Source organism: Pungitius pungitius, chromosome 8, assembly GCF_949316345.1.
Source record: "Pungitius pungitius chromosome 8, fPunPun2.1, whole genome shotgun sequence".
Lineage (NCBI taxonomy): Eukaryota > Metazoa > Chordata > Actinopteri > Perciformes > Gasterosteidae > Pungitius > Pungitius pungitius.
The window spans coordinates 18,162,090-18,182,065 of record NC_084907.1 but is presented as its reverse complement, the minus strand read 5'-3'; the positions used below and the strand labels follow the sequence as shown (position 1 = coordinate 18,182,065).

General features: G+C 43.4%; 3 protein-coding genes across 4 annotated transcripts; 2 read left to right on the top strand and 1 right to left on the bottom strand.

Moving 5' to 3' along the window:
- The first annotated feature begins 126 nt into the window (after positions 1-126).
- Positions 127-3,128, top strand: nudt2 (nudix (nucleoside diphosphate linked moiety X)-type motif 2). 2 transcript variants are annotated; one of them, XM_037447848.2, is made up of 3 exons: positions 127-269; positions 847-974; positions 1,093-3,128. In XM_037447848.2, the coding sequence occupies exons 2-3, from the start codon at positions 851-853 to the stop codon at positions 1,416-1,418; spliced, it is 450 nt and encodes a 149-aa protein (XP_037303745.1). In that variant the 5' UTR covers positions 127-269; positions 847-850; the 3' UTR covers positions 1,419-3,128. The 2 variants fall into 2 exon arrangements, with proteins under 2 accessions (XP_037303745.1, XP_037303747.1); XM_037447850.2 differs by lacking the exon at positions 127-269 and adding an exon at positions 270-335.
- Positions 3,129-3,188: 60 nt separating this feature from the next.
- On the bottom strand, positions 3,189-11,967 carry ube2r2 (ubiquitin-conjugating enzyme E2R 2). Its single transcript, XM_037447845.2, has 6 exons — positions 11,376-11,967; positions 10,785-10,974; positions 8,465-8,551; positions 8,201-8,298; positions 7,867-8,001; positions 3,189-7,775 (listed from the first exon to the last, which is right to left on the bottom strand). The coding sequence occupies exons 2-6, from the start codon at positions 10,959-10,961 to the stop codon at positions 7,490-7,492; spliced, it is 783 nt and encodes a 260-aa protein (XP_037303742.1). The 5' UTR covers positions 10,962-10,974; positions 11,376-11,967; the 3' UTR covers positions 3,189-7,489.
- ubap1 (ubiquitin associated protein 1) lies at positions 11,048-17,282 on the top strand. Its single transcript, XM_037447844.2, has 8 exons — positions 11,048-11,066; positions 12,692-12,932; positions 14,173-14,221; positions 14,338-14,462; positions 14,739-15,590; positions 15,680-15,838; positions 16,293-16,394; positions 16,590-17,282. The coding sequence occupies exons 3-8, from the start codon at positions 14,182-14,184 to the stop codon at positions 16,728-16,730; spliced, it is 1,419 nt and encodes a 472-aa protein (XP_037303741.2). The 5' UTR covers positions 11,048-11,066; positions 12,692-12,932; positions 14,173-14,181; the 3' UTR covers positions 16,731-17,282.
- The last annotated feature ends 2,694 nt before the right edge of the window (positions 17,283-19,976 follow it).

Sequence of the window (19,976 nt, the reverse complement as noted above, 5' to 3'; positions counted from 1 at the left end):
AAATTATTCTCTTTAATAACGTATAGGGTTACATATTAACCATATAGCATTACACCATATTACATATTGATAAGGAGTCCTTTTTTGTTTTTACTTTAAGTATTTCTATTGCCTCTTTTATTACCATTAAGGTAAAAGTAGCAACAACGATTACTGTCAAAGCGGAACGTTTGATAACCGGCATCAAAGAGGGTCGGAATCATTTGATAGAGCACCACGCCACACTGATCAACTGACCTGACAAACCGACCTCTTTACTCTAAAACAAAGTAAGTAGCGACGCGTCGAGCCGGTCTGTGTTCGCGAAAGGCAGCATAGATCATTTTTGAGCAAAGGTAGAGAAACACACCGGTAAAAAGTCTCCAACGTTTGATATCTGTGCTGCGTGAGCAACGTTAACAGTTAACGTTAGCTACCTGAGCTAGCTACAGTGATGTCAATGCTAACAGGTGCATTTCCACAGGAAACAGCCCAACTGTCACGACCTGGGAAATCTGTCACAGAATAAGCTTAAGTTTGCAAGCTTCCGGTAACGTCTTTCAGTCTCAAGTGAGGCCAGTAAGTTTACTGGATAACCCGAACTCTAGACTAGTAGAATAATGGGAGCTGGTGAAATTGTCCAGTATTTCCCATTAGGTAAATAGGTTCAGGTTAGCCTTAGATATTACCATCAGCACGGGGACTTTGTCATGTAACCATGTTGTAGTCCGCACCAACATGACCATTCACACTCAGAAGTGCATTTCTTTCTTTAACCTGAGTTTAGTTCTGATGGACATGTGACTCGTCCGCCCACACTGACCACATGTAATGCTAAATGTGCTGTGTGTGAATGTGTTGTAACAGGGAGATGGCGCTGCGTGCTTGTGGCTTCATAGTGTTTCGTCGTCTGGCCGCAGTGCCTCCACCAGACAACATCGAGTACCTCCTCCTGCAGACCTCTTATGGGCAGCACCACTGGACCCCACCCAAAGGTGTTTTCAGGCTCAAACACGCCTCATGTGGTTGATATTAAGCACCAATGAGCTAAATTCCTCTCATATCGCATTAAATGTTCTTTGTGTCGGTTCTGTATAACCTGCTCCCCCTCAGGCCACGTGGATCCAGGTGAGGAAGACCTCATCACAGCTCTGAGGGAGACCGAGGAGGAAGCGGGGTTGGGGGCGGAGCAGTTGCAGGTGCTTGACGGCTTTGTGCAAGAGCTGCGCTACGAGGTGCGAGGCCGACCCAAAGAAGTGCTCTACTGGCTGGCCGAGCTGAGGGACCCAGGGACAGCGGTGACGTTGTCCGACGAGCACCAGGACTACCGCTGGGCCCGCATGGAGGAAGCGTGCACTTTGGCCCAGTACAAAGACCTGCAGGACACACTGAGAGCCGCGCACAGACACCTGGAGGCTGCCCAGGACGAACCGCAATGAACCAGGATGTAGACAGTGCACAGGGGATGAATAAAGAAGGGGGAAGCTGAAGAGGTGGTAGATCACCCGATAGAATGATAGTGTTTACAATTTATTTGATTTTCTAAATGTCAGCCATGTGAGCTCTACAACAGCCTCCATGCGGTCTTCTTTTGACAGTTCAACATCCAGCCAAGAAACATGAGATCTCCCTGTCACCCCCTGCAGCTGAGCGTTGTTCTTTAGGTGTTCTTCCCCCAACACCTATCCGTCCTCCTCAGATTTTTCAGCCTCCTCTGCCAGGTCCTTTGTTGCCCTCCTTAGCCTCCCTCCGGTCACTCCTGCATCCCTCAAGAGGCGTGTGGTTGACAAACCCAAGAACCCTCGGCATCCGACCTCCACTGCACTCAGCAGCCAACTCTGAGTACTTGGCCTTCTTGCGTTCGAAGGCGACCTCAATCCCCTCCTCCAGTGGAACTGTGAGCTCAATGAGGTGCACAGGTCTTGCCTTGGTTGACCAGGCAACTATGTCTGGCCGGAGAGATGTGTGGCCATCTCCATGGGGAATTAAGCTGCCTGTCGAGGTCAACCCTCAATGTTAAACATGAACTTCATGTTTGTTTTAACACAGATGATTTAAAAAAAGACGACTATCCAAATTAACGGACAGAATTACCATATGACGGAAGTTGCAGACACTTGATACGCAGCAAGGTTTTGTTTGCGCTTTCTGCGTTCACTTCTTCACTAACAAGCTAATTAAGTTATTCAAGATTAATATATAATTAAGCTCAAGATTTAAAAAAAAAGATTTTACAGTCATTGGAAGGAGTCACCTTTGGCCCCCAAACCCTCGTTTTAAATAAGCTGATTAAGCGTTGGTTGTATATGTAGTCAGCCTGCACAGGATAAAGAGCCTGGGCAAAATCCCATTCAGTGTGTTTAATTGCTTTATTAAATCAACTACTCATATTTTTGAACAACTGAACCATGTTTCATTTCATTGCTGTAGTATAAACTTGAAAAGCAGTAACTAGCATGCATACATCCAAAAGGCTTGTAAAGTTAAGTGGGACTTCCAACGTGACCCCTTGTCACCGGCACATTGTGCTCTCAACATGCAGCATTACCAGCCTATGCTAAAGGTTGAATACTGCTATGCTGGGATATTTCTCCACTGTAACATAGTTTAAGTTTCATCGCAATACAAAGGTACAAAATATCTCAAATCTTCTCTGCATTTATTTGCAATTAAGGACAAGGGTTAGGGTTATATTGTTGTAAATCCTTCAAGTGTCAGTTTACCATGAAAAAGAACTCTCACATCACCTGTAGTATTCAGCAATATGAATAGTTTGAACTTTCATATTGCTCATAAGATTTCTAATTCCAGTACATCTGGAAGGAGATTATGGAATTCGGTTCGTGGCTCTCAAAGGATTAAAAGGAAACATTGAACTGCAACGTGACTTCCCCAGAACCACGTCGCACTGTCAAAGGATTTCATGGTGTCTATTTTAACACGTGTTGCTGAAGGATAATATTTTTTTAAAGTTGATTTATTCCAGTGCAGTGATCACAAGAAACAAAGTCCTTTTCAAATCGATTGTATCAGAGTGCAGGCAGAAAGTTCTGATGACAAGATGTTGGCAAATTAAACAAATATGCAGATACCACCGTATTTTTTGTAACTTTGGTGAACCAGCTTATAATAAACCATAGAACACATTATCCATGCAGCTTGTAGTGTATTTTGTCAGTATCAAAATGAATGGAAACCTTTCAACAGGCTTCAATGATATACGGGTTTATTTTGAATGATTTTCCAAAGTTATCCAAAGAAAACAGTATATCAACACTTGCATATCAATCCTATTTCTACTCCAAAAATCAACTCACTGTGGGCTTAGCAAAAGATATCAAAGCTGTACCGCAAACAAACCCGACAATGTATATTTTTTTGCAATAGAAACTTTATGTGTGACATTTGCATCCCCACAAACACAAAATGATGGGTCAAAATACAATAAATCAAAGAAAAGAAATTGCAAGGACAGCATTAACATCAGTGTTCTGGTCAGTCCATTGAGTGTGTGACCATGCAATTAAATCCAAACTTGAAAAGAAATACACACTCTTGCACACACATGCTCCCACCCCCACATTAAACTAAATGATCTAATGTGTAGCTGTGTGTATGCATCAATATCTCATATTTGTAGACTGCAGTCCTTTTAAGTGGGTCATTTCCTAGGTTTAAGGTATAAAGTGTAATGTTAAAGTAAAAATAGGATTTTAAGTTTGAAGAGATTTTAACTCATTTAAGTGCTCTGACAAGGGCAACACACTACGCTTCAACTTCCTTTTCAATTCTAAAAAGGCAGATTTCTAAATTCATGATGGAAAGACATTGTTCAAATAAAGCAGTTGATTTTATTTGAGAGAATAAGCTAATCTGCTTTCTAGAGTTAACTGTCATGTGTTAAGCGTGTAGCTAATGCAAGCAGCCGGGTTAGCTTAGCACTAAGACAAAAGGAAACGCTTAGCACCGCTCAATCCACAGTAACTTTTCAAGAATATAACTTTTGGCAAAACCACACCCTTTCCCCTTCATTGTTTTTCTTTAAAACCAAAAATATATTGCATTTTCATGAGTGAGCTTGAAAGAGCTAGGTAAGTATCACCTGTTCATCAAGTAAAGCTAACCAGCTGTAGCTTCATATCAAAAAAGAAGAATGGGGGCCATTTTGGGATAGAGACAATTGTTTTGCCTGTAAACAAGAAACAGCTGGCCTGGATTTGTCCTCCCAGCACGTCTCAAACTCACTCAATAAGACTTTACATCTTGTTTATTTAATCTGTACAAAACCCTGAGTGGAAAGTCAACAATTCTTTTCAAATTGCATCCTGTCCAGACATGTAGAAAAGAGGAGTATCCACTATTTCTTCGCAGTGCAGGCTCAGAGAAGTTACTAAGTTTACATTTTAACACAATGGGTTTTGTATAGATTAAACCAGTGCCGTTGTCATCAGGAGACATTTTTAGCCGAATAGTCAATTAGTTGAAGAATCACATAAAAGCACCACTTGCAATCACGTGTTCGCTGGAGATGTGCTCGTATGTTTCCTGGAAATAAATCATTTCAGCACAAAAAAAAAGCAAATACTCATTGTCAAAGGAAATCTTCGTCGAGTAGAATCACAGATTAGGGTCAGCCTCAGATTGAACGAACAAGATACGGGTAGATATAGGTAGACAGAGCCAAACTAACCGTTTCCCCTATTTCATGTCCTTGTGCAAAGCTGAGCCAAACAGTGTCTGTATAGTTTTATTTTAACGCATTAGAGTGATATAGATCTCTGCCACACACAAAGTGTATTTGTGTCAGACTAGTCCCTTAGCAGATACATAATATTGGAAGATTTCCTTTCTATAACTTTAGTTCTTGTCTGTATGGTGAGGGATGGGCAAAAAATGTGGAACCCCATCAAGATACGGTCAGAGCTTCTGACATTCATCGCCCTCCGGTTGTGCCTTGATATAAATCCATTTAAGATCCGGTACAAGAATGGATTTCCTCTCCCCGTCCACACCAGAATCCAGTCTCTGTGGGCCTCCAAAGCACTGGGCCAGGCGGACATTCTTCACTCCTCAGGCTTCACATTAAAACCAAAAAAAGGTGTCTCGTACAGAGTTAATTCAAGCAGCATTGAATCCACCACATGCAGCCATCGCACCATGGCCTTCGAAAATGAACAATTCTGGGGCAGTACTTTCCGTGGCATAAAATCCATCCATTTGAATCAAAGGTTTGCGCAGTGATCCGTTGTGTCAAAAAGGGCAACAGATTCCTGCCTCAACCATAAAAGCACAACCCTAAGGGTTTACTTGATGCCGCAAAAGTAATAAGTCCCATTATGTTCAGTTTGTCCCAACATTTAATACTCAGTGTTTCTTATCAGTCAAACCGTCTGCCAGCTCAGTCTACACCAAAACAGCACCAGAAAACAATGTGTGCTCAGCTGGGGAAAAAAAAGTCCAAAAGGTCATCTGGGCAAACTCACTGGTCTGCAGCCGTTCCAAAGAGACAACAAGAAACCCCTGACGTTGTAGTCAATAGATGAGCAGAAAATGTAAATATCCACACACACACACAACAGGCAATCAGTGTCATTCATTTAAATGCAAATGTGTCACTAGGCTGCATGTTGATTTTGTTCCCGTCGATAAACTCAGTAACTGCGTCCGATTTTCCCAAAGTAGCTTTCGAGCTTGAGTTGGGTTGAAAACAGAACATTTTGCACATCTATCGCAAGCTAAGCATTTTTCTTGAGGTGTTTTCTGATTCTTTAAATTCGGACTCAAGCGGACGAAGACCAAATAAACTTAAAGGACCTTAATGCAGACCAACAGCAACACTCAGTCATGTGTAAATACGCTGGCGGTGGGCTTATGAGAATTTTAGCTCACTCACTGCCCTCTACAAACACCTAGGGAGAAAGTAAATATATACGAAAAGGAGGTGGAAGTGAGGAGCAGTATGTGTGCGTCGAGTTTCTCTTTGACTGTTTTTTTTCTTCTCTCTCAGCAAAAGTCTATTGAGGCCCTGAGGTTTAAGAGGCAGGCAGAGGTCTAAGGAGGCGACACCAGAACGGGTACTTCGAGGGATCATGAGGGAGCAGCCGCGATGGACACTCGTGAGCGTTTGACTGCATCAGTCCAACGGACAGGCGTGTCAGGGGCAGAGATTTTGCTGCCAGAAGACACACAAATGGAAAATGACAGGACAAGCCGGCCAGCTCATCGACTGGTTAATGAGCCAAGCAGCAAAGTGTCCGTCAGCCAGGCTGTCAGAGCCCCCTCCCAGAAAAAAAAACAAACAGGGGACAAGTTGGGGAGTACAGAATGTCAACCAACGAAACAAAAGAAGTACATTTAACGCAGCAACAAGCAAAGTCAAGATGAAACGAAAATGTTTAAACAGAAAACCAGACAATCTGATGCCGACTAGTCAGAAAAAGGGCAGGACAGTTTGTTTCCATCATTTATCAAGGGTTAAGACAATTTGTTGACTTTGCACAAGGTTATGTATAACGGAATGGTATGCTTTTTTAATTCTTTGGGAAATGCATGTGAGTGATTCAAGTACTTGCATGTTTACCTGTTACATGTATGTTCCCATACAACGTGAAGGGTTATGATTTTTAAATGACGAATAAACTGTTACCACCATTAAAGCACGGTCAGTCTCAAATGGATCGTATTTAAGGGCTGGAAAGCCTTTCACAAAATAGAGAATCTTCTCATCCAGAGGACAAGATGGAACCGGAGATGGCAGTGTGGTTTAAAGCAAACTGTTTCATGCATCTGCAGCCAAGGTGCAAAGCCAACTAAGAAAAACTAATTCCTACTGCAGCTGACAAAACTACAGTTAAAAGACCGACAAATTGTGGCAGTTAACAAACTACTTCTTTAATGGCAAAACAAATCTGAAGGGTTTAGGGTGGACCGAACAATACGAAAAATTGACGACCAAGAAAATAAACTCAAAGTGATGGTTGCAACCAAACAACTCCACGAGAGGAGCTGGTTGCATGAGCGAGAACAGGGAATTAAAAAAAAATATTCAGGTGTGGGGATGCTGTGCCTCGCCCAGGGGGGGCGGGGGCGGGGGGGGGTGTTCAGTAACTTGCACATGATTAATCACACACACTGGCCAAAGACTGATACCACTCTCTTCTGCAGAGGCATGCATTTAAAACAAGGGAAATATAACGTAACCTGAAAAACAATTGGGGGGGGGGGGGTGCTCTCAAACTGTGCTGGAATAATTTCTCATGACACCTGATGCCAGACAGAGTGCAAGCTGTAATTAAGGCAAACGGTGGAAACACACAAATTCTGACTACAACTATTATTTGAACGACCATTTGTAGTAGTTTAATAAATGATGCAAGGGTTTTTTTTTTGGCAGTTGACTTTTGACCCCGCTGTATGTGCATACACACACGGCGAAAATTGTAACGCAACACATAAAAGTAGGGGGGGTGGTGGTGGGGTGGGGTTCAGGGAGGAGTTATCATCCAGTTCATCATGAGTCTTCGTTGCCAGAGTCGTCCTGGTTGTCGTAGCGCCTGGTTGACGTCCCGCCGTCCTCCGTGGGGCTGAGACCCCCGGCCTCGCCTACCGACTCCATCTCGCTCTCGTCCTCCTCCTCGTCCTCCTCTTCCATGTCGTCGTCGTAGAGGTCGTCGTAGAGAAGGTCCGAGCTGCTGTCCTGGGAGGGGACCCTGGTCTGGACGCAGTACTCCGCCAACGTGGTCGGCACCTTGACGCCGTCGCGCTCCGCCTCCGCCGCCGTTGACATCACCTGCTTCCTGTGGGCCGGGAATAGGTCGGTGCCGAGCGTTATTTCTACGCGGACAATTCCCTGCGACCACGTCAGACTCGCTAATCGTTGTGAATTACCTGATAATCTCTGCGTACTCCTTGTCTTTGCCTTTGCTGTCCCTCCATTTGCGGAACATGACGGACGCATCCACGTTGGCCGGGGAGAAGGTGTTGGGCTCATTGAGCAGGGAGATCACACTCAGCAGGATAGTCCTTTTCACCACAGAGCAGCACAGAAACACAACGTTTGTAGACAAACATGGAAAGAGCTCTAGCCGTAATGCTTTCTTTATTTCCTTTTGTATTTTTTCCAGGGGAATGAGATGACTTGCAATCTGTAATATGGTGCTAAAGGATTGCATGCCTTTGTTGTCATTGGCATTAAAGCGCAGGTTTTTGTGGTAGACTTTACCTGACATTCTGGGTGGGGTTCCATCTTTCAGAGGGCAGCTCCCCGCTCTGAGGGTCATCGACAGGAGGGTGCAGGATGGAGATGCACACATCTCCGTTCTGCAAAGAGAACAAAATGCACTATCCAACATCTGTCAATTCCACACGAGGGTGTCTACATTTAGCCTCTAAATGGTGCCATTGACATATAAACACCACAAACACCATCATAACGGCTAAAATAATATGGTGTAAAAACTAAAATGGGAGAAACAAAATGCTTTACCTCATAAATGTTGGGGTGCCACATCTTGGTGAGGAAGCGGAAGGTGGGTGGGGAGTACGGGTAGTCCACAGGAAACTTGATGTGAGCCTGGGAGAACATTCGGGTTATCAGTTTACACATTTTTCACCAGGCTTAACTTATTTTATGCTACGTTTAAGCTTGATGGTGAAGAGACCCAAGGGAGTTGAAGTTTTGGAAACCGGCGTGTCACATAGATATGTTGAAATCCAAGTGAACAAATAATAATAATAATAATAATAAAAGGTCTTGCTTCAGGTCTCCTTTAACAAAAATGGCTCAAATCAACTTGACTCAGCAAAAGGTGTTCAGGTCTCTCAAGAAGTTAACTAACTTAGTTCAAATAGTTTTATAATGCAGAAACCAGAAAGGTGAAGAACTGCTACTTCAAGCACTGTTCTACCAGAAAATAACCCCAGTACCCTTTCATTTGAAATTAGGCTGGCCATTCAAATGTATGGTCTAGGTACACTTACAGCCAGAAGAAGTTGTCTCATATGTTAGAGATTTCAATGGAGTTCTCACAAGAGTTGGTGCTTCGATACCAGATGGGTGTATCAATACCAAATCAAAAAGCTGGATCAGGTGACAATGGGGCTAGTGTACTCAGTTCTATGTGTATGTGCCTTATACAATATAGACTGGAATTGGAATTCCTGTTGAGGTTTTGTTGTTGTTGTTGCATGTAAACGGATCTTTACCCAAATCCCAAGTCTTGGAATCAGGACGGAAAAGGACAAAGCCATGCATCTCTACTTGTAGTTTCTGGGTTTCTTTCCATATTGCTCAATTATCTAGGTGAAAGGCATGTAGGCTGGGGTGTGCGTGTTTGTGTGCGTGTTTGTGTGCGTGTGTAACACCACCCCGGCTCTCACTGAGCTGCTGACCCTCAGATAGGACTATCAGTACTCCACAACCAGTCGCTACACTAGTCCAGCCTTGGGATATTAAAAACCCAGATGTCGTGACATGTGAGCTTCCATGCAGGGTTCAGCAGCAGGAACAAAGTTCAATTTTTACAGTGTCCTACACCAATACTTCATCAATCCCACCTGGACGAAACATACAGCAGCCATTCCTTGCTGTAGTAGATTACAAAGGGTTTGGAAGTGTCTGCAGGCTAAAGGTCATATGTCACACATCACTAGCGAGCCAAAGTTTGGAGTAAACATTCCAAACTCTAGCTATGGAACCTATTACATATCGGTGCGGCCTGTTTTTATGCGTGGAGTTTCTTCTTTAAGTGCCTGCAAGGCTTCAGGCTAGAAGCTGTGATAAAAAAAAAACACACACATGAATCAAAGTTATATAAACACAATTGCTGTGACTTAACAGTGGACAACCGGATAACCCCGCAAAGGCAAAGCCTAACGCAATCAACGATGGCAGCAACACTTGCTTCTCTGTAATATTTTGGCATTCCTGGAAGATTGTGGCATCACCGCACCACACTTTTTTTTTCTTTTTTTCTACAAGAAGTTTCACTGAATAAGTAGCATGGAAGAAAGGAGGTTGAGTCTCATTGTGCCCCCCTCTTATGCTTTTTCTGTGCAATTTATATCGGTCTCGTAGTTAAAAATAGCCATCTGAAGCACAGCCATCATAAGGGGAGAAGGCTGAACAAGCAGAATCAAGGTAGGGGAGACAGACTAAAAATGGAAGCCGCATAAACAGCTACCTGCTAAGAGAATAGTTAATTGAATAAAAATCCTAGTAGAGCAGAAATCAGTGGCAAGAGGCAAGCTAGGTCATTGCTGCATTATAGTTTAAAAAAATGCAATAACCATTGTGATAGGACCATACCTGCTCTGACGCTTCAAACCAAGTCCCTGTCACTACTAGCGGGATGTTTTCTAAGTTGCAGCAATCTCCTGGATATCATCTTCGCCAAGACAACTTGGGAAATCGGGAACACAATTGTCCCATGTGAAAATATAAATGAACTTTCATTCCCCACCCCACAGGTTTACACTGCATCAGGCACTGTGGCATTTCGGTGTATGTAACTCATCATAGTATTCGGTGCATTGGGCTGCTAACATCCAGCACCTTGCTCAAGGGCCCCCTCTCCAGCTAGCAGTGCTCACACCCCTGTACTTGGTCCCTGCGTGGCCTTGGTCCCTGCGACCCTACCACTCACAGGCCAAGTCCACACTGCGGCTCATGGAGTATGTGTATCCCTTTTCTGCTGATTATGAATTAACTTCAAGAGTGTGTATCACCCTTCTTGTGTGTTGACTGGTACGAATTCAGGATTCCCTGCCCCCCCCCCCCCTCCTGGCATTAGAAAGTTTGGTCGTACCTTGAAGTAGCCTCCCTCATAAAGGGTGTTCGGGGGCCCGAAGATGGCCACTTCCCAGTTGTAGAGGTCAGACTCCTCAACCAGAGTGATGCGGAAGCCCTCCACCGGCTGCTCCTGCAGAGACTTGAGCTCCATCATCAGGGCCTTCTGGGAACTAGGGGTTGCCTGGTGAGCCATGTTGATCCCACCTCTGACACCAGTGGCCGCACACCAGTGAAGAGAAGAGGGGGAGAGGATGGGGAGTTGTAGGGTGGAAAAAGAAATCATGGAATCAATGATACGGTCAGGATCCTTCTCGCATCATATAGGTTGTTGTTGTTGTTGTTGTTGTTTTTGTTTTTTTACATTGTATAGTTACAATTGACTCCGCGTGAAACCACCAACAACCAACTATCTGTTGATAATGGACGAAAGAAGCAGCGAACCTGAACAGATGAGCGTCCCGCGGGTTAAACTGACCGCCACATGGAGAATTCAAACACAAACAGGATATGTGGCCTTTCAAGCTAGCTTCACTCGGGGCTTTAGTTCGCGGGGCCTTAACGGGGAAATGCAAAAGTTCTCACCAAAAAAAAAATAAAGTGTGTTTACCTCTGTCTCCTTGCACTGCGACGCGTACTCGTATCGTTACGGGTGAAAACTGGAAGGTAACGTCACGCTCATTGGTCGTCCATGCTAGCCTGCGCGTGGCTCGACAAGCATACGGGGTCAGGAGCAGTGGCTTTTCTGCACAACGGCGGGTCCTCGTGCGGTGCTTCGGAGATTCTTTTGTGTGGCCGTGTTGACAGTTGACATGGAGCTGTGGTATCAGCGTAAAGTCACGGTGTCCCGCGGATCATTCTCGGGCCCGGAATAGGAGAGCCTCTCTCCCTGCCATCGCTCCCCCGTGCGGCTGGTTCGGTTCGGAGAGGCGCTCAGCTGATCCCCCGCTTGTTTGTGTTTGTTTATCTGCCCCCTGGCAGTCTCAACTTCTCCACACGTCAGCTAACGCTAAACCCGCAGCGAGCAACTTCGTTCAATCACCCTGAAGCTCTCTCGGGCGAAACAGGCGGATCGGTTCGAGCCCACCGTCGCGAAAAGGACAGGAAGGTGAAGGTTTATCCTCGCGAATAAACAGCGGATTTCATCGATTTTTATTTTCCTCCCATCGGTGCTTCCGGGCTACCAGTGCGCGTGTCCGCGAAACGTGCAGCACGTACGCGTATGACCGTGACGTGCGCGCACTCGACGCTAAACCCCAAATAATTATGATGAAAACATATTTTTAAGTTTATTATAATAGCCATCAAAAACGACGTGTTATAAGGTTCTCCAACGATGGCATTATAAAGGTATGGATCGCAAAGAATGGCAACAGTTCAATATTACCTTTCAGTTTACTTGGGCTACCTGTTTTCCTCCAACAAATAGCCAACATCTGCTGGTGAGCTTTAATAACAGATCGGGAATTTGAGACGGCACATCACATAATTTCACATCAGGGGCTTTAAGAAGTGAAACATTTTCCTATTGTGTACTTTATTAGATTGTAAATATTGTAGGCCTGTTCTAAGACAAGTTGTTATCATTGCTGTTACACATGCTGTTTTTACTATTAGTTTATCTTTATCAGTGAACAATTAGTGCCATACTAATCATATATCTCGATGGCTCCGGATATCGAAGAATCTGATTAAAACAAGCTCAGAAATTTATATCTGTTTCTTTGTGAATCAAATTTGGATATAATAAGAAGGGGGGTGTACATTACCCAAGAAAACCCTGGGCAGAGGATAATTAGCTGATAACTAAACTAAAAAAATGTCGTTTGGAATTGTTTAAATGCCCCCAATTCTTTTTCAAATTATTGTCGTCCATTCCATTGTAATTTTTGCCATTAAAAATGTTTTTTTTCTTTGATAAATCAGATTCAAGGATGCCATTGTCTCTACAACTGGATGTGCGTTGTGATGTTCTGACGTCCCGTAGGTAGTGACGTCAGACAGGAACCAGTCGGAGGGAGCTTGACAAATCAAGATGGCGTCCCACGCTGAAGCAGGAAAGAGATTTCACCATAAATAAAACTCTTTCTGAGAATAGTTTACATTTTAGTGCCATTCCGACAAGACATCGTTTGGATTTCGAACAAACAGGACGGAGCAGATACAGGTGAGGACTCCATGGTTGTATCTGAGCTCAGTTGTGTTTTAGGGGCGGTGGCAGCAGAGACAGCGGTCCGTCTTACTAGCCACATAATATTACAGCCAGGCCACTGGCGAAGCTCAGCGTATTATCACGGACACTAGCTTTTCGGCCCCAAAACATTGTCCAGTGTTTTTTTAGTTAATTCATTCATCGGACCCACTATTGTCATATGATACTTTTTAACCAAACTGTCACTTACGTTGAATGTTAGCTGTTAGCGCGTTGAGCTAAAGAGCTAGGAGTGAAAATAGTAATGACAGCGTAGCTTGTTGCTAATTAACACTGTTATAACTTTAGTAACGTTAACACGACCTAGTGAGCATACGTTCTCGTTCGTCAGTGTGCCCGCAAAGGGACAGCTGGGAGCTTGGCCGTCCGTTTCAAGATTTAATGTTTCTTTCTTGAACCTTTTGATAAATCGCACTCCCTGCGATCCTTTCGTTAACGTTTGAAGTTTGAAGCATTTATGATTACCCTTAGCTAGCTAGCTGCAATGCTAAAACGACTACCCTGACGTGCTGTTGGGGTTTGGACTCTAACCTGTTAAAATAGCTACGCAGAATATACAATTAATATAAATGGAGGGCTGGTGTGGGGTCTGTGTAAAATATTTCCACAAACGTCGATGGTATATAACGTCACTGTCTTCAGATGAGAGAAATCTGACATATCTCCTAATTGTCTTGATCAGTTGATGCCCATCACTATGGTCGTGATTAGCCATAGCAGTTTCATGCAGATCTATCTTTAAACTCCACGCTAGTCTTCAGATAAAGGTTCTGCCTTAAGTGGATGTGAACGCTAACTTCTCTGTTGACAATGTCAGCAACTGTTTCAAGGCGTGACCAAATAATGGGACTATGTGACTTGAGATAGAAAGCGGAGGAATGCACAAAGCCAATGAGAAATTAGAAGGAATGCGAATAGGAATGTTCTCTGCCATGTGATAAAGTGTCATTGCTCACGTGCCTTGATTAAAAAAACGATTCTTGAGGACTAATTCCTGACTGCCAAAAAAAAATCATTCCGTAAATATTAGAATTTGCTTTGTCAGAAATCCACTTTGGGTGGATTTCACAATGTTGCACTGTAAGTTGTTGATATATTGACTCTCCATGTAAATTTTAACTCTAATTTGAGATTTATTTTTAAATAATTGTCCTCACTAACTTTACACCTGATGACCACTCGTGTCTGTTTTCAGAGTCTCTAAATGGCTGCGAGGAAGTCTGGATCGGATGCATACAACAATGGTAAAGCCCTATTTTGAATACTTCAGTGTTTGACAACACTAATCCTTTCTGCTGGTGCCTGTAGCTCCACTCTGTTCTTCTAATATGTGCTTACTTTGTTTTGTAACTGTACACAGGACCCATCAGCTACCTTGATGAAGTTCCCTTCAAGATCAATGATAAATTCCACTGCCCAGCCAAAGTGGGACTTCCTGTCGGTTTCTGTCTACCAGACTGCAACTCTTTGCTGTTGGACTCGCAGGTATGTCACAGAAACTAAAAATGTGTACTTGTGCACTTATATGCATCTCGGCAGTATCCTCGGGCGGGGCTGTGCTGATGACCTACAATATCATGGCACTGATCGTTATACACCAAGCACTTACTGTAAATAGAGTGCCAATTTTAATCGATCTACAGCAACCTCCATTTTTTATTATGTTGTAATATCATGTCGCCCTTATACTCATACGTGTTCTAATGTTTTTTCCCTTCACTCTATCTGCGCTCTTTTCCCATCTTACTGTCGTCTCAACAGTATGACTTTTCTCTGGAGAGACTTAGTGTGCGCTGGGGGGTTCAACTGGCAGAGGCCAGAGAAGCAGAAGCCAGAGCAGAAGAGGCCGCAGCCAAGCAGGAGGCAGAGAGCCGAGAGTGCTCGGCACAGGCCCAGGACATGGATGCTGGTGGTGGGAAGAAGCTCCGGTCAGCCGCAGACGACCAGGACATTCTACCGCCAGCGTTGAACCCCGTCCTAGCGGGGCTGAGCCATAACGCCATCCTCACTCCATTGCCCGCACCAAGCCTTGGCCCCAGGAAAATCCAGCCCAGCACACCCCAGCTGCACAGCCTCAACCTAGCTGACTTTGAACGGGAAGAGGACCCCTTTGACAAGCTGGAGCTCAAAACTTTGGACGATAGGGAGGAGCTCAGGAACATTCTCCAGAGCCAGCCCCAACCCCAACCCCAACCCCAAGCCCAACCTCAACCTCAACCTCAACCTCAATCCCCTCCCTCCGTATCCCCGCCTGAGGTGCCCCCGACGGGCTCAGGGTCGCGTGGAAACAGCCCGTCTCCTCCCAGCATCAACACCAGCCTAGCGACCAAATCTGGCTTTTCCCATAAACCCAATGGGTTGATTTCCTTGCTAGACATGGACAGAGTTGGGCACCCTGGTAGAACGGGGATCGACACTGACGACCGTCCCTGTAACATCCGCTCTCTCACTTTCCCCAAGCTCTCTGACTCTGTTGACCCAGAGCCAGTGAGGTACAGCCCACTCCCTGCTCCCCGACAGCTAACCAATGGCAGCCCACCGGCCACACCCAAGACCCAAGTTATTGTTGGCCCCGAGCCAACCAGCCACCCTAAGGGCAGCGCACCAAAACCGGTGAGTATTGAAATGAAATTACATTTTAGAAACACTGATGTAGAAATAATGAGCTTGATTGACATTTATTTATGTTTTTGTTTCTCCAGGCCAACCCTGGGTCCGGGTCTGCTGGTCTGCCTTGTGGTGGAGCGCTGCTCAGCATGACCCCCAGCGAGCGGCAGTGTGCAGAGACCCTTGTAGGCATGGGCTACTCTTATGAAGGTGTTCTGCGGGCCATGCAGAGACAAGGCCAGAATGTGGAACAGGTGCGACACCATCTTGCCCCAATGCACAGCAATCTGGATTCCTAGCATATTCATTTTGCAACATGGTCAAAAATGTGTTTTGTGCTCATGTAATATTGTTCATTGCAATACTTTTGTAAATATAGCCTTAAAATAAAATAGTTTCATCACATTTGCCTTTTTCTGGCAACAGATTCTTTTTTCTGTGACCTGTACAGGTCATACTACACTATATGGCCGATGAAACCACTGCCGCATAATAGGGCAGTAAATGTGGGATGAAAAAAACATAGATTGAACTTGTACTAAATAATGATCTAGCATTGGGCTTCTCGAGCTTCTAAAATGTGAGGGGCAAACGGCAGCTTGTAACAGGAAGATATATCAACCGTTAACATTTTTACATGGAAAAATGTATTCCAATCCAGCCTTTTACAATTTCTTTTAATAAAGATGTGCTTATTGTTTGTCTAAGGTGCTGGACTACCTGTTTGTCCATGGGCGTCTGTGTGAGCGGGGCTTCGATGCAATTGCAGTGGAGGAATGTTTAGAGATGTACCAATGCTCAGAGGAGAAGGTCGGTACAAATTGCTGTTAGCGAACTGTAGTCTGCGTTGTTCATATGTTCTTTTGACAAATAATTGGAAGTTCAGTCGTTGAAATGTGAATGACACACCTACACCACCCTATCTTTTGATAATTAAATAGATGTAGTCTATAGATCACTTTAATCAATTACTGTAATTATATTTATATATCTCACTCTTCCCAGGCTTTGCAGTTCCTTGAGCTAATGTCAAGATTTGGCGAAATGGGATTTCAGCGGGACGCCATCAAAGAGGTGCTGCTGGTCCACAACAACGATCAGGACAAGGCCCTAGAGGACCTGATGGCTCGGGCAGCAGCGAGCTGAACAAATCGAACCAGCCAACCAGAGCCCAAACACAGCCCCTTTCCTTCTGACCACCCTATTACACCATGCCCTGCCCTCGCCTCGGCTGTGGAAGGGACCGCTGGGAGAAGCTTATATTTCGCTTTGTGCTAAAACGTATCACGTCCCAGCACTTCTTTAAGACTGTGTGCCCACAGTCGAGTGGGTAAAAGGCTAACAATCTGGTGGCTGTGGGTTATTTTTCCAAAGAAATTCTGGTGTTAGTGTCCAGGATCTCTTTTTTTTCTACTGCAAAGGTGTACGAGAATGAGAAGAATGACTGAGCTGGGATGGAGAAACTGGATAAAAAGCCGTTCCGATTGGCTTCCTCTGGGAAATTCACCTGCAGGACCCGAACAAGGAGCTGGTGACATCACAGAAAGACCAATTTGAACTCCTGAGACTCCCAAATGACTAAGCGGCCATCTTCTACTGCTCCGTGCCAACCTAGTTAATGGCGGTGAGGATCGGGGGCTTGATGAGGCTCTCTTTAAACTGAACCAACAAAAATTAAAAGTACAAAAAAAAAAAAAAGGAATCCAGACATTCGCCAGATACCCGACTCTCAAAAAGTGCCCTCTGCTCTGGTGCCCTGCACCCACTACTTTATTCTTTAATTCATTCATGTCTGTTTATCTGTTCATTTGGGCGCTTTTTCATGTCCGCATAAAGATTTGATTCTGTTGATTTCCGTTATAGGAACTGCATAATATATCCTTAGTCATTATTACTCCGAACATAAGCGATTCTATTGCCCCAAATCGTTCTTCATTCTGCACTGGAAGGGCGTGTTAAAAGGAGTGGGGAGAAATCTGGAAAGTTCCTTTTAAAGGAAGTAATAAGAAATATCTAATAACCCACTGGCACTGATGTGTCACTAACAGCACACAGGTGTGCACTCATGTTTCGTGATTATCATCTTATTTAATAGCACACTGAAACTTTCATTTAAAAATAAATCATTTGATCTGATAATGTAAGATATGTTAACTCATGTGTAACTGTCAAGGACTGGAGAAGGGGTTTGGAAAAATAAAATGTAACTGTGGGTTGTTTTTGCAGCCACGTTACAGTGCAATAGAGACATTTCACCTTTTGTTACTGTTGACTCAAGTAATGGTTGGGAAATAAATGTGTCTTCAAGTCTTGAAGACACATTTGGATGGGACTAGTATAGGTTTGATTACAGTGATCACTATAATTTATTCTGTTATTGGATTTCATGCCGCATAATATTCAAACATGACTTTTTAATATTTGTTTAGCTCTATCTTTTGTCCTGTGTAATATGAAACGACGATTTTATGACGTAAGGCAGAGTCATCCTGATTTTAGCTTTGTCCGCATTTCCACAGTCTTAAGTTTAAAGTTAAAGCACTTGCTCTAATGTTAATTGGTTATAGTTTTTCAAAAGAATGCCAGGATCCTTCATTTTCATGGTATGTCTCTGAGTTCAGTTTTACATACATTTTAAAAAGCATGTCTGCTCAGTTACACCAAAGGTAAGGATGGCAGGTTTTTCCTGTAGTCTTAATTTCTCTGTTAGTGATAGAGATTGTGAAATGTGTGGTAGAAGATTAGGGATTCAAAGTCAGCTCAATGTGACTTGGAAAATTGGTACTTTGCTTAGGACGGTCCAGTGCTTTGTTTCTCATGTTTCACAAATGCAAAGAAATACATTTTCTAAACACAAGTTTATTTTAGAACAACGTGTGGGTTTCCAAAAAAATATTGGATGGATTATATCCAATACGGATCTAATAGTACCGCATATGGAAAATATACAGTACTGGTGGGGGAACACAACCCGACACGGGCGAGGTGTCATGTTAGATGTAGCATCCTTTAATCGAGCCAGCGTTTTGTCCCATGTGTGGTTGACATGATCAACAAATAAGTGTTTTCACCCAGTCTTTGTTTGAATTGCCTTCCTTTTTGATTTACTGTGAAACAGAAGAAAGTTATACTTTCTTTTACAGGCAAACACCCAAGTGGTATTATTGTCGCCTTACATAACTCATACATGAGGGGTTGTTTCCACAATCGTATAGAATTCCAATTGAAGTAAATGTCCGCTTGCCTCTCCTCCGGCAGCCACACAAGTGGGAGTGAATGCAGCGTTGCTGGTTCTGGACCTCTTGCATCAATGCCTCCTCCACCTCTGTTACAATCTCCTCGTTGTGTGGGGATGAATCGCAAGTAGTTTGTCATTTATTCGGGAATCATGTTTAAGGGTTTATGCATCAGATTAATTTCTAAATCGCAGCATAATTTAACAGGTCCCTAATGAACATTGAAATATCTCAATGGTATAATAAGAGTTGGCTGAGTTCCTGAAATGTGATTTGCAAAATGTTTAATTTGCGCTTGAATGGTTTGGAAAATCCTCACAATTAAATGTGCACATCTTTTTAGTGGTGAGACTGTTTATCTTTGCTGTTTGTGATCTTTGATTTGATATAGGTTGTTTTCTTATATGGTAAAATCATAATATGTGTGTTGGCATTAAGCTGATGAGAGCACAATGCTCCTGCTTTCTGTTTGTTCTCTTGCATTTTATTCTTTCTGTTCAGCTTACTGCAACAATACAGATTGTCAATCCAGGTATTGCCAATTGCAACTAGAAACATCTAACTGTGTGACCTAGTCAGCAGAATAAAACAGATAGACAACGTATTTGGTCTGCCTGAGCTCACCAGGGTTAATAAACAAGATTATACAGTAATGTACAGTAATAATCTGTTAGAAGAGATAGGTTAAGATCTTTGGTAGTGCCAAGTCAGCCATGTGATTTCAGATTTCCGCGTCAACAAAGGTTTTTTTCTTATATAAATAATGGCAACCTTCCGAAAATCAGGGATGCTAAGTCCATGTCGAATAGAATTTAGAATAATTTCCCTTTAACCCTGGATTGTCCCAGTTGCTGCAAGAAGGGTTCATATTAACAAAAATACAAAAAATGAATACCATAGCTCAATGAATACTACTTACATATTCATATTTGTATTATTTTGATTAATCCGACAAGTCTTTTGATAAAACGTAATTTTCTTTGACAAAGTTCACGCTTAATATCTCACGATTTTATAGTATTACTATATTTTGTTTGCTGAAATTAATATTACAACAATAAAAGATTACGATTGCGAAAATCCCATATAGACCTGTCAAGCCTACTTCGTGTTATGAGCATTTGTTCAATCTGACCATGTGACGCAGTTGGCGTGA

What these genes read in the sequence shown, in the direction of transcription:
- nudt2 (XM_037447848.2), top strand. Translation starts at nt 851, where the DNA reads ATGGCGCTGCGTGCTTGTGGCTTCATAGTGTTTCGTCGTCTGGCCGCA. An exon ending in CCACTGGACCCCACCCAAAG is followed by an intron (nt 975 to 1,092) that starts GTGTTTTCAGGC and finishes GCTCCCCCTCAG; the next exon opens with GCCACGTGGATCCAGGTGAG.
- ube2r2 (XM_037447845.2), bottom strand. Translation starts at nt 10,961, where the DNA reads ATGGCTCACCAGGCAACCCCTAGTTCCCAGAAGGCCCTGATGATGGAG. An exon ending in GGCACCCCAACATTTATGAG is followed by an intron (nt 8,299 to 8,464) that starts GTAAAGCATTTT and finishes TTCTCTTTGCAG; the next exon opens with AACGGAGATGTGTGCATCTC. An exon ending in GAGTACGCAGAGATTATCAG is followed by an intron (nt 7,776 to 7,866) that starts GTAATTCACAAC and finishes CCCGGCCCACAG; the next exon opens with GAAGCAGGTGATGTCAACGG.
- ubap1 (XM_037447844.2), top strand. Translation starts at nt 14,182, where the DNA reads ATGGCTGCGAGGAAGTCTGGATCGGATGCATACAACAATG. An exon ending in ATCGGATGCATACAACAATG is followed by an intron (nt 14,222 to 14,337) that starts GTAAAGCCCTAT and finishes AACTGTACACAG; the next exon opens with GACCCATCAGCTACCTTGAT. An exon ending in CTTTGCTGTTGGACTCGCAG is followed by an intron (nt 14,463 to 14,738) that starts GTATGTCACAGA and finishes TCGTCTCAACAG; the next exon opens with TATGACTTTTCTCTGGAGAG.